The 12,273-nt window shown below is 46.5% G+C and overlaps 1 protein-coding gene across 1 annotated transcript; it reads right to left on the bottom strand.

Annotated features, from left to right (window-relative positions):
* Window positions 1–3,930: 3,930 nt before the first annotated feature.
* On the bottom strand, window positions 3,931–11,878 carry AHSA1 (activator of HSP90 ATPase activity 1). Its single transcript, XM_029239522.1, has 9 exons — window positions 11,627–11,878; window positions 10,070–10,260; window positions 8,229–8,311; window positions 7,710–7,827; window positions 6,513–6,601; window positions 5,527–5,655; window positions 4,968–5,069; window positions 4,440–4,491; window positions 3,931–4,322 (listed from the first exon to the last, which is right to left on the bottom strand). Exons 1-9 carry the CDS (start codon window positions 11,704–11,706, stop codon window positions 4,150–4,152), a joined length of 1,017 nt encoding a protein of 338 aa, XP_029095355.1. The 5' UTR covers window positions 11,707–11,878; the 3' UTR covers window positions 3,931–4,149.
* Window positions 11,879–12,273: the final 395 nt, after the last annotated feature.

The following is a 12,273-nucleotide window of genomic DNA, read 5'->3' as shown; positions in this document are numbered from 1 at the left end:
AGCTCCCCTGGACTGCGTTTGTGATTACCTAACCCTGCTGGGCAGCAGAGCTCCGGGGTGCAGAGTTTAGTTTAGATTAAACATCAGTTAGGTAATCTTTACTTGGTTATCTTTACTCAAACTCGTAAAGGGTTACCTAGGAGGCAGGGAAGAGCTAGCAGGACCTTAGGGGCACATTCACTCCAAGTCCTTTGGTCAGATAGATCAATTGCATTTACACCAGAGGAAGTGACCCCACTTCCCCAAGCAACTTGCTGCAAGGGGATCCAATGCAGAGTTGTCCCAAGAACTACACCTATGAGAGAGCCCTACCTTAGTTGGTACCCTTACCACACACTCCACTGTCACTTCTGGCATTTGGGGAAGTCACATCAGGAAGCAGAATGAGACAAGGTGTGTTCAGAGCCACTACCTGGAGAAACTCAGAAAGCCAGATATTTCCAATTACATCACACCTAGAGGGAGGTTTATTAGTCTGGTCCGGGATCACCGTCTAACAGCACCCTGGTGCAACTAGAATATTACAGGGTCAGAGAGGCCAGGATCTCGGGTCACTAGGTGGTAGCCAAGTTCCCTTCCCTGTCTCTTGTCTGGGGAATTCAATACAATTAGCACAGGAATGTTTCAATTATGTTTTAGCTGAAACTTAAAAAAAATAAATAACAAGATAGAGATATCCCAGAGTCTGTTTTCACAGGAAACGGCTAATTCCCCTCCTTTCTAATATAATTTACCTTAACACTTAAACACACTGTCTAAATTTAATCTATACCTAATGCTTTGTCTATTACCCAGACTGAACTTAACCAGCCCCATTTTTAATCCAAGTGACATGCTAAATTGCTACCACGTCAGGCCACAGGTGAGAGAAACTAAAGAAAAGGGGGCTGAAAAGGAGCCTTGAAGGGGCTGGGGCGTTGATCAGCTATAAAATGGTGTTTATTCAAACTGTACAAAGGAGAAAGAGATGCTGTGCAGGTGGCTGCCAGCTTAGGGAACACCTGTGTGTGAGCAGAAAGAATCACAGAGGGGTCACTGACCCTGTTAAAGGGAGGATTTCAGGAGCCGCTGATATCAGAGCCAGGAGAGGCCCATGAAATCAGAGAGGACCCTCCCCCGCTCTGGTCCAGTGTAGGCCGTCCTGGCTCACCTGGCTGTTCTTCCCATCCCGGATACCAGGAGCCATCCGTGGCTACGCATCCAGCACGAACACCACAGCTGTTTCTAACTTAGCTGCCCCAGGCACCTGGATGTTTGTTTTTGCCCCATTTTTCCTCCTCTGGGTTACCTCGTAAAAGGTTCTAGGCTAGGCAAGACTGGTCATGTTGAGAGCTTCCCCGGTGGTGCAGTGGTTAAGAATCCGCCTGCCAATGCAGGGGACATGGGTTCAAGCCCTGGTCCGGGAAGATCCCACATGCCGTGGAGCAGCTAAGCCCGTGTGCCACAACTACTGAGCCTGCACTCTAGAGCCCACAAGCCACAACTACTGAGCCCGTGTGCCACAGCTACTGAAGCCTGTGCACCTGGAGCCTGTGCTCTGCAACAAGGCACCGCAACGAAGAGTAGCCCCTACTCGTCGCAACTAGAGAAAGCCGGCATGCAGCAATGAAGACCGAACGCAGCCAAAAATAAATTAAAAAAAAAAAAAAAGACGGGTCACATTGAATTCTTACTAGGGTTTAAAACAACCAACAGTACAAATCTGCCAGATCCTGCTGGCCTCCCTCGTCTCTTGGAAGACAGGATGTTTCAGATCCTTTGTCTCATTGTTCACAAAAGGGACCCAGATGTGCTTCTTTGGCTCCTCTATTACAATTAGATTTCCTTAACATGTTGAAGTGCTTCTCAAAATCCACCCCTGGTATCAATATCACCTGGGATATTAAAATGTAAGCTCACAGGCCACACCCCACACCCACTAAGAGTATCTAGGGGTGGAGCCCACTTTCCTGCATTTAACAGGTTCCCCTCAGGTGGTTCTTAGTTGAGGAGAACCCTTGGCCTAGGATTTGCAATTTGGCCAATTAACCAGATTTTCAGAAGATCAATTCCTGCTCAAGGGAAAATGTGTGGGCCTGGGAGCCCAGAAGTCAGCAGGTAACATGCCACCGGGGGCCAGAGCTTCTACGTCCATCTCTAATGCTCTTATAGGTACCTATTATACTACCCATTTTACAGATGAGGAAATTTGTCCAATTTGTTAGGAAGTGACACATTTACAATTCAAACCCAAGGCCAAAGTTCTGTTTTTAGCTCTGTCATTCTGCTTTTTAGGCTCCGATGGCTAACCAAAATGTTATCAGTGAAATGGAAGTGGTGAAAATTGGAACAGCCATCAGTACTGGGGATATGAATGTTACCGAGCTGTCATATAACAGGAACTTTGCCTGGTGCTTTGGTTATTACTAAGACACTTGGAAACTTCACTTCAGATTTTTCCTAGGTATTCTGGAATTGGTAACTCTCCCGCCAGGTGTGAAAGGGGTCCTTTTTTGTCACTGGTCTCTGTGTTAGGAGGGGTCCTTGATTTGCTGTTTTTGTTGATTTTGGCCACGCCGTGCAGCACGCGGGATCTTAGTTCCCTGACCAGGGATAGAACCCATGCCCCCTGCATTGGGAGCACGGAGTCTTAACCACTGGACTGCCAGGGAAGTCCCAAGGGGTCCTTGATTTGATTCAAGCTAGAGCACAGGTAGTTTATCAAAAAGTATCTGTTTGAAGCCCCAGGAAGCAGATATAATGCCGAACTAGATGCAAATTAGCTCAGCCCAGCACTTGTTGATTAATTCAAGCCAAAGGAGGATATTGGGGGTCTAAATTAGCCGGATCAGTACTGATTTCCTACTTTAATTACATTTTGGCCAAGTCATGTTGGTTGGATTAGCCTGCAGACCTCACTGCCACCTAATAAAACAGGCAAGGACAGATGAAGGAAATAGCTGTAACTGCAGGAGGTAGTGTCTGGATTAGAGGGTGCTGACTCACACTGAGGTCACCAGGGCGGGGCTTGTCGAGGAAAATGACCCTCCCTGTGAAGGTACAGTCTACCTCTTCCTGCAACGTGGCAATCTGGACCCCACTGGAACCCCTTCGTCAGTGCTCAGTAAACTTGCTTAATGGAACCAGGTATTTAAAAATACTCTATATTCGTTTCTTCCTCTTTCTGGGAGTAACAACAGGCCTGGAATTTCCTATTTCAGGAAGGATGCCTAACATGCTAGAAATGCAGCTGCTTCTTTTCAGGGATGAACGCGACAACAAGGCAGTAGACAGTGGTTTGGACTTGAGCACTGGCTCTGCCGTTATGGTCCTTGTTCCAAATTCCAACTCTGCTAGATTATCTGCTGTAGGGTCTGGGATATGCGTTAAGAAATCCAAGGACTAGGTTCTTGTACAACAGAAGTAATGGCAGTACCTGTTTCACGGGGGCGAAATAAGCTACTGTAAGGGAGGTGCTTAGTGCAGTGTCTGGTACATAGTAACCGCTCAATAAACAGCAGCTCAGTGAACAGAAGCCCAAAGCCCACAGTTCCCCTTGGTCACAGGGTGGGGAGTCTCTTTCTACACCTCAAACCAGCACCTGGTTGATCACCTCTTCTTGGAAGAGGACAAGAGGCCATGCAGAGTGGGAAGCCCAGGATGCCACCTGGACCAGCGATAAAGTTTCTTGGTACCGTTCACCCCAGGGAAACTCCACCCCACGTTTCCCTCAGTGAGGGGAAGAGACCCGTTTTGCCAGTCTGCAGTATGAAAGGACATGGGCTCAGGAATGCCTGCTGGTGAGAAGTAGGCTCTTTTCAGGCCTCTTAATTACATACACTTATGCAGAACGGAGATAAAACCCCTCCGTTGTTTGTTTTTTTGTTCAAAACCTTCAAGGGAACTCTTAATACCAGCCACCCCGTCAACACAGGTTCCAGACATGCACGATTTTTAAATTACGTTTATTTAGCGTATGTACACATAAAAGAGAAATCACCCTCTGTTCCCACCCAGCAGAAAACATGCACAAACTCAAGGTATACATGAAGGGAAGGGGCCCCGGCCCCAAGTTAGTGGTTGGGATGGTGCAATCCTGTAAGTCACAAGCCCCAGTCAGGAGAGGGCTGGACTGAAGTGTTCGGCGGGCTGTACCCTCTGCTGCTGTTCCTAAAATAAGCGTGCGCCGTAGCCAAAGGTCTGTTTGATGCCCTCAAAGTAGTACCGCTGCCAGCCCTGCCGTGTCCTCTCCTCCTCAGGGGCAGGGATGCCTCGGCCTTCCATACACAGCTCAGTCTCTCCATTCTTGTCAATGAAGGTCAAGGTGATGGTGGCAAAGTGCCCTGGGGAAAGGCAAAGGGGAAGGAGGTTTCAGATCCAGGGTTTCCATGTGGGTCTGAGGCTAAGGGAAAAAGAAAAAGTTCTGGGGGCAATGGCAATAAATACATATGCTTGCTTACCTTCTGGCCAAGATTTAAACCTCCACTTCATCACAATATGTTTCTCAGGGATCTAAAATAATCAAAGAGGTCAGCCTATACTACAGACTACAACGTACCCAGTCCTAGCAAGCATCACCCATCTGCCTTTCATACGGAGCCCATCACCTGCAGCTGCACCCCTGATGGGACAAAGTGGACCAGAGTTGGTAGCTCCTGCACTGGCATCAGCCACAGCCTCTCCTCTTACTCCTAAGTTGTGCCCACGTGAAATTTCAGTGTCACAAACGGAAAGCCGTAAGCCACCAATGTATCTAACCTCTCTTCCATGTTTGATTTTTCCAGGAAGAAGCAATTTTACCCCACTAAAGAAAAATTTATATGAAAGCAAGAGAATTCAATTGTAGCATTCTTTTGAAAAACAAAATGAGGTTTTACTAACCAAAGAGATTACAGCCTTAAATTTTATCTACAGAGCTGAAAAAGAAAAGGAGGAAATGTTATTCTTCTGACCAGACAAAAGCTATATCCTGGCAAGCACGTACTCACCAGATCAGTGAATTCTCCAGAGACATTGCCATCTACCAGGTGAAACTTGCCACCTTTGTCTGCTTCTAACATTGCAGGAGCATGGGTAAAGGCCTGAACAAGCTGCAGAGCAAAAGGAGGTAAGAAGATGCATGGCTCTCAGTGGGACCCAGAAGTGCCAGCTGACACCTGTATGCCTCAGCTCTCACTTCCAAAGACACTACTCTGCCCAAGAACCAGGTTCAGGCTCTTTTCTGTTCCACTAGAGAACAGGCTTCGACTCAAATAACTCTTTCTGAACCTCGGATGCCATTATTTCGAATCCATTTACTTTTCTAACGAGAATGATTCCAGTGGTTCCCACTTACATGACCCAAAACTAGCATAAAAGAGAAAAAAGAAGACGAATCCACTTTGATGAGTGGGTTGAACAGAAGCGTCTTCCCTTTGCCTCTGAGTGTACAAGGAAAGCTTCACGGTTCCACTCAGCACTTCCTCCGCACAATGCGGGGATGTGCCCACAACTCCAGTCACTCGGGACGGCAGATGCCAGGAGCTGGAAGGACAAGAGTATACTTACCTCCTGGGTGGTAAAAACTCTATAGAGCTCCTCTGGTGATGTCAGGAAGGTTTCTCTAAGGGTGATCTTACAAGTGGGGATTTTGACACCAACAGGTCTTGCCTGGGTTTTTGAAGGAGCAGACTTAGCCTGTGGAAGTGGCAGTGAAATTGTCAGTTTAGAGTAATGGTGAAACCTCAATTAACAGGGCTTCAGGGATAGCCCTGCTATTCATTCTCACAAACTTTTTCACCTCCAAGGCTAATTATTCCAGGGAGTTAGAGGAAATTTATGTGCACGGGCATTTCAGTCAGAAGGAGAACTTTCCCAGCAAATCCTCAATGCCACTCTAGGTGAAAGAAAGTGACACTCATTTAAAAGCCCATTGCTGAAGGGCACACCAAATCATAAGGTATTTCTGAAGAGCCCCAGGTGATTCTCAAGCAGAATTTCTATGCTTAAATAGCTGGAAGCAGCACCCCCAGAATATCCTCCAGTGTGCTGACAAAAGGGCAACAGGGCTGAAAACCAAGTGCTGAACCCAAACCACACCAGTTCCATCTCCAGAAAAAATATTTGCTCACCCTGCAAATGGAGTGAAATCGATCAGTCTCCTGTTAGGTGAAGTTAGTGATCTACGTAACCCCTGATACCTTGATGACACCTTTAGTATCAAAGTATGAAATGTAGACATAATACTTAAGATGCATATAGGTGAAGACCACCCTGCGTTCATAACCTCCTCACTGGGGTTAAACACAACAGTCGGACTCTGAAGTCCCTGATGGCTTCCATTTGCTCTAAGGGGTCTGTTATAAATGAATAAACACCAGGTTAAAGATGGGGAGACAGACAACTACACTCTGTGGACTCTCTACAAAGCACCAGCTCTGGCTCAGAGGTTAGGGTGGGAGAGAAAGAGCTGATATAGAGACTTATGAAGGAGGCAGTGCCTTAACTCCCTTTCCAGACGGCCTCCCGCCCCAGCACATGGGGACACGGGTTACCTTGTGCTCCTCAGTTTTCAGTGCTGGCTGCCCGGCTGGGTCTACTGACTCTCCATTCATTGTAGGCAAGATCATACCCTGCGTGAACTCTGAAAAGATAAAATCCCAGATCTTGGAAGTTATTTCTTAGTAGCTGAGACTCAGGGTTTCATTGTAGTTTGACAAACATGGCCATCTTAACTCAGATGGAGGTCACGACAAGGGAGGGAAGAGTAATCCACTTTAGCGTCTTTAACTTTGATCTATGCCAGACAGGTATCTGAGTGTATGCTACAGAACACAGTATGTTCACTGGGATTATTTTAAACCCCTGACTCAATTAGAAGCATCACGACTTGTTAAGTGTACGTGAGGTCTACTGTGGATGGCAGCCAATGAATGCAGTGGCACTTCCAAAGACTTCAAGAGTGTGCCAAGATACCCACAGCTGCATATTTAGGCCCCTTTCTCCACTCTGCCTTGCCTCTGTAGGACAGCCACAACCAGTTATGGCATCAGAGCACTGGCTCCCACCAAAAAAGGTTTCCACCTCTATACCGGTTCCCTCTGATGATGATCATATGTACTCCGACGCCAGGATCAGAACACACTGGCAGAACTAGAATTCTAGGGGACAGCTGAGCTGACTACTATTCACATAACCCTCTAAATGTCCCTGGAGAATGCGCATCAAAAATGGTGCAGGACACTATGCTCACGTGGTGAGTCTGGGGCTGCCAACTCTCTAGATCAGCAAGTCTAACAGAAATACAATCTCAACCTCAAATGTAATATTAAGTTTTCTAGTAGCCACACTAAAGCGTTACAACAAACAGGTGAAATTAATTTTAACAATATCCTTAACTTAATATATCCTAACTACCATTTCAATATGTTATCAGTATCAAAAAATTATTGAGACGTTTTACTTTTTTTTTTAAAATACTAAGTCTTCAAAATCCATAGCGTTTTTTGTACTCGCAGCACATCTCAATTTGGACTAGCCACCTTTCAAGTGCTCAACAGCCGACACGTTAGACAACATATCTCTAGATCTTTCCCTTACTTAAGGTTTATAGACTGATTTTTAGATGAAATGAGCCTCCTCCCCCCAAATTTTTATCCATTTGCCAAAGAAAGACCTGTCAAGCCCCTTAATTAGCATCTGACTGGTGGAAAACTATCTTCTCAAGGCACTCGCAAGTACTCAAGGGATACCTGTTTTGAGGGTGCTGATGTAAATTCCCATTGCTTCTCTTAGAAGTTTCACCCCTTCTTCCTTCATTAAGCCCACGAGATTTGTGTCAGGCTCATCCTTGGCAAGGCTCACACTAATCTGAGTGAAAGACCAGAAGTAGGTGGTAAATAACTTGAGAGGCACCCACACTGTGGAATGTCAGTGCTGAGCAATCAGATAACTGCTAACAGTTCCAAAGGAAACGAGGGTTGAGGTTTTTGTACAATCCCCAGGAGTGCTCCTTCTCGAGGTCTCTCTGCCAAGACAAAGGCGGCTAATGTTAGAACCCACACTACTCACTAAAGCAAGGTAATTAAATAAGCACAAGCTGCTCTGGGGGCTCCCGATGGCACCAGAGACCTAGAGCGTCATCTGCAGACTGGGGCTCTGAATGCTGGGGCCAAGCCTGGCCTGTAATGTTGAATGACAGGTCATTTTTCTCATCTGAGAAGAGGAGGATGTGGAAGACTCAGACAGATGAGGAAACAGAAAGCACAAACCTCCACTTCATCCACGCTATTTTCATCAGACAAATTGGGGATCTCCACATGGCCCTTGTACTGCACCCCAGACTTAGAGGTACCTGTCAAAAGTAATGCAATGTTATCAGTCTCCTTCTCTTCTCTCCTCCTCTTCTGCTCTGGAGTGCTAACTACTATTCTGCTTACGCTTCTTTTGGACAACTGAACTGACCTTCTTTATTCTGAGAGAATGCCATGCCAGATGCAGCCACTGCCCCCCACCCTGAAATGTCCTTCCCCATCAGATTTCTTGAGGCTGTGCTATTACAGTGTGGGATCAAGAATTATGTGAATTTGGCACCAGCATGAACTCTGCTAAGGAGGACTTGGTTGACAGTCAATACAGACAGCTCTGCTAAAACGCTTGTCTGGAAAATACAAATTTGTTCCAATACTATTGATATATTAAGGGACGATTTGATCATAACATGAATTTCATGTTTGCTTATATGTGATTTCATCCTTGAGAAACACCAGGTGAACCCAAAGAAACCCAAACCCAGCTGAATGGAGCTGTATAGGAATACGCGAAATACACATCTCAAACATCTGTCTGCCAGTGACTTCAGTTCACTGTGTGTTAGGAGCCACGCCATCCACTAGTGGTGTTATAATGCTCCTTCTCATTTCAGGTGACTCCCCTTCCACCACCTCACAATAACCCACATGCCTCAAGGCTTCTGACGCCCACTTTCACAAGCAAACTTCAGGTCTTTGTCAAAGTAAAGCATCATATTTATCATGTTATTTATGTATTTCTTATGATTTAACTTGTGTAAACTGTGCCATCAATTTTTACATTCCTAAATTTAAAAAAATCACTGATAAAACTTTTTTTTTTAACATCTTTATTGGGGTATAATTGCTTTACAATGGTGTGTTAGTTTCTGATAAAACTTTTGAGTGTAGTGTCACGTCCCTACCCCATCTTCCCGACAAGCCCTGTGGTTTTTGTTGAGAGATTCTGCATAGTGTGGTGATCTTTAGACACACGTGTCATGTTACAGCGGAACTAACTGTTTTTCAAAGTTAACTCACAAAACACTTATTTATCTTTACTTCTCTAGGCCTCAGTTTCTCAATCTATAAAAAGGAGACTGGACAAGATGATACCTAAGGTTCCTTCCAGACTGCTGTGCTTTAGTAGTTTAAAAAACAAAAAAAGACGATAAATACATTTCCCCTCTTTATTAACATTCACTTGAGAAATGTTTATTGAAACAAAAATTTATTTCATGCTTTGCCCCATACATGTACCCTTTTAACTTTACTGTCTTTTAAAATTCAGCCTCCCAACAGTCAGGACCATCTAACCATGGGCCCAATTCTATGTTAATATCTTCACAAAAGGGACATTAAGCTAGAGAATAAAACTGACCCAAGTTATAATCACATGCAAGCTTCATTACCACAGCACTCTGAACTGTTAGGGTCACACTGGAGAGAGTTTAAAAAAATTTAAAAAAAGAAAGAAAACCAAAAAACTCCCCTTCCCCACTTAAAAATCATCCAAGAGGCAGAAATAGCTAGTCTGAGAAATGTCACATTATATGTCCCAACACAGACCAGGTCCAAAGATTCAGCAGCTCAGCTGCTTCATCACTGGGGACTTGTGAGACTCTGATAGAGGAAACCCATTAATAGTGTCCCACAGTGGCAGAAGAATTTCAGGATCCAATACTGTTTTCAATAGGACTCCAAAACAGCATTATCTCCCTTGAAAAAAGTTCATAACCTCTCAAAAACTGTTCTCCCCGGCTCCTGAACAGGTCAATCAAAACGCGGTTAACCTCTGTCCTAAAAGCCAAGCATAGACTTACCTGTCCAGTTTAGTTTGATGCTCCACTCATAAAAGAAGATAAGTTTGCCTTTGCGATTGTTAATAGATGCCTCTCCATCAAGCTTATTCACTTCTGTCACCTCGCACTTGCCTTCCTCATTTTGCACACGCACTGCCAGGAACAGTGTTTTCAGCTTATCTGTGGACCAATTTGAAGCATCTCTCTCTGTCCTGCAAAACAGAAACAAAGCTATGGACCAGCAGCCAAATGAAGGATACAACCGCTTGCTTTATGCAAGAGCATCCAAGGCTAAAGGAGACTGGAAAAGAACACAAAACCCTCAGCCCCACTCCAGTATGTCCACAAACGCGTTACTCCTTATTGACAGTATGGGACTCCTAAAAGGAAGACCAGGAGTCCCGTACTATCAATAAGGACAACTGCTGTAATAGAGTGGTTTCAAACTAAATGGAAAATTCTGCTTTCCTTTCTCAGAATGATGGTGCTGGGGTCAGCATTAGACACTTTAACGCAGCGCCCCCGTCTGACCAAGTGGAAAACTGTGCACATCTTGCTGAAGTCAGGAGCACACAACGGGGCCAACAGAATGCAGTATTGAGCTAAAAGGTCCAGTAACGATAAACCAATAATCTTGATCTCATTAGCACAGTGTTTTGACCTGTCAAATTCAGGCTATGCTATAAAGGCTCTACACATTCTATGCCCTCTAAATAGCCATGAAAACAATGTTGTAAGTCCAGCACTTCAAAACAAACAAAAATTAAGTCAAACACTCTGTGTTAAGAGGAAAGGAGGCAGGCTGAGATATAGAGAAGAAAAACTATCTACCTCCCCACTTTCTAACTAGTAAACAACAGTAAAAAGAGCTGCAACAAAGTAAAAATACAGTAAAGACAGTATGAACAAAGTTCACTGGACTCAAAAGATAAGACATTACTTGTAGAGGATTTCATGAAGGAGAGCAGGCTTTTAAGAGTGGTTGGGTTATAAACCATGATTGCCCGGCAACCAGGGGCAGTCCCTGGAGCTACAATACAACTAACTTAATAGTTCCGGGTGATAGGCCACGGCGCCTTCAGCATCACTGGGCTCTGGGCACCGGCAGAACACGTTCTAAACCTTAGCCTTCTGGAGTGAGGCAGCAGTCCCCTATGACTGACTTTTAATTCCACCCGTAAGCCGGAAAATAGGAATTCCAACCCTCCCGAGACTAACACTGCAGTCTCCCAACACAATCCACGGCGGTTTGGGTCTCACTGACTCCTGCGGCCACGAGTGGGAAGCATCTCCCCGCTCAGGCTGAATGCAGCAGCCAAGGGGTTCTGTTCTCACATCTGAAACCCCTCGTCTGGGGCGCAGCCCTCCATGTCGTCCCCCCGCCTCCCCCGCCAATGAAACGGAGGCCGGAGGGTGGAAGGACCTGGGACTACGGACCCCTGTAACAGGAAGGACCCACACCCATCTCCGGGCAGGAAAGGCTGCCTCGGCCCCAGCTTTGTCCCGGCCGAGGTTCCAGGGACCCTGCAACCCTGGCCCGGCCGGAGCGCTCCCGCGGCCTGGCCCGCTGGCCCTCACCAGTGCCAGTTGTTGACGTTGGTGGCGTCCGCCCGCTCCTCCACGATCCAGCGTGGGTCGCCCTCACCCCACTTGGCCATCGGCTCTCCGGTCGCGCCGCCACCAGCTCCCGAGCAGCCACAGCCACAGCCTCAGGACCGCGCGGACCCAGCCGCCCGGCAGCGCCTGGAAACTACTAGAAGCGGCCGCAGAACCTCCTGGCTTGCTTTTCCCTCCACCTCCCCGCCCCCGCCCCCTCCCCGCCTCAACTTCCGGCTCCTCCTCCCTCCCACCAGGTGCTTCCGTTCCGCCTCGCCGGACCTTAACTTCTGTCTGTTTTAGGGATCCTTCAAACTCCTTCGGGTTATCGCCTAAAAGACACGAAATGCTACCGCTCACACGGTCATTCCTCACCCGTGGAGACACAAAGGACACTTCTCATTGTTTCCCTGAACCCTTAATCGGCCATGCTAAGCCTCATGGGAGTTGTAGTCTTGTTGACTGACCCGCAGGATAACCGCGGAAAATGTAGAGGATAGGACTTAAGCACGGTACGCTGCGGATTCTGGGAGTTGTAGTCAACAGGCCCCTGTGGCCCGTCAAGGCAGCGCCCGATGACAGAGGCAGAAAGAACTACAACTTCTAGCATGCCCTGCGGCCGTTTTTTT

The sequence above is a fragment of the Monodon monoceros genome, unplaced genomic scaffold (genome assembly GCF_005190385.1).
Source record: "Monodon monoceros isolate NGI ecotype Baffin Bay Population unplaced genomic scaffold, NGI_Narwhal_1 Super_Scaffold_21, whole genome shotgun sequence".
NCBI lineage: Eukaryota > Metazoa > Chordata > Mammalia > Artiodactyla > Monodontidae > Monodon > Monodon monoceros.
This window is presented reverse-complemented; position numbering and strand designations above follow the sequence as displayed.

Coding starts and splice junctions, on each gene's coding strand:
- AHSA1 (XM_029239522.1), bottom strand. CDS start 11,706: ATGGCCAAGTGGGGTGAGGGCGACCCACGCTGGATCGTGGAGGAGCGG. Junction 10,261..11,626: donor AACGTCAACAACTGGCACTG/GTGAGGGCCAGC, acceptor TCTGTTTTGCAG/GACAGAGAGAGATGCTTCAA. Junction 4,492..4,967: donor CTGGAGAATTCACTGATCTG/GTGAGTACGTGC, acceptor TGATTATTTTAG/ATCCCTGAGAAACATATTGT.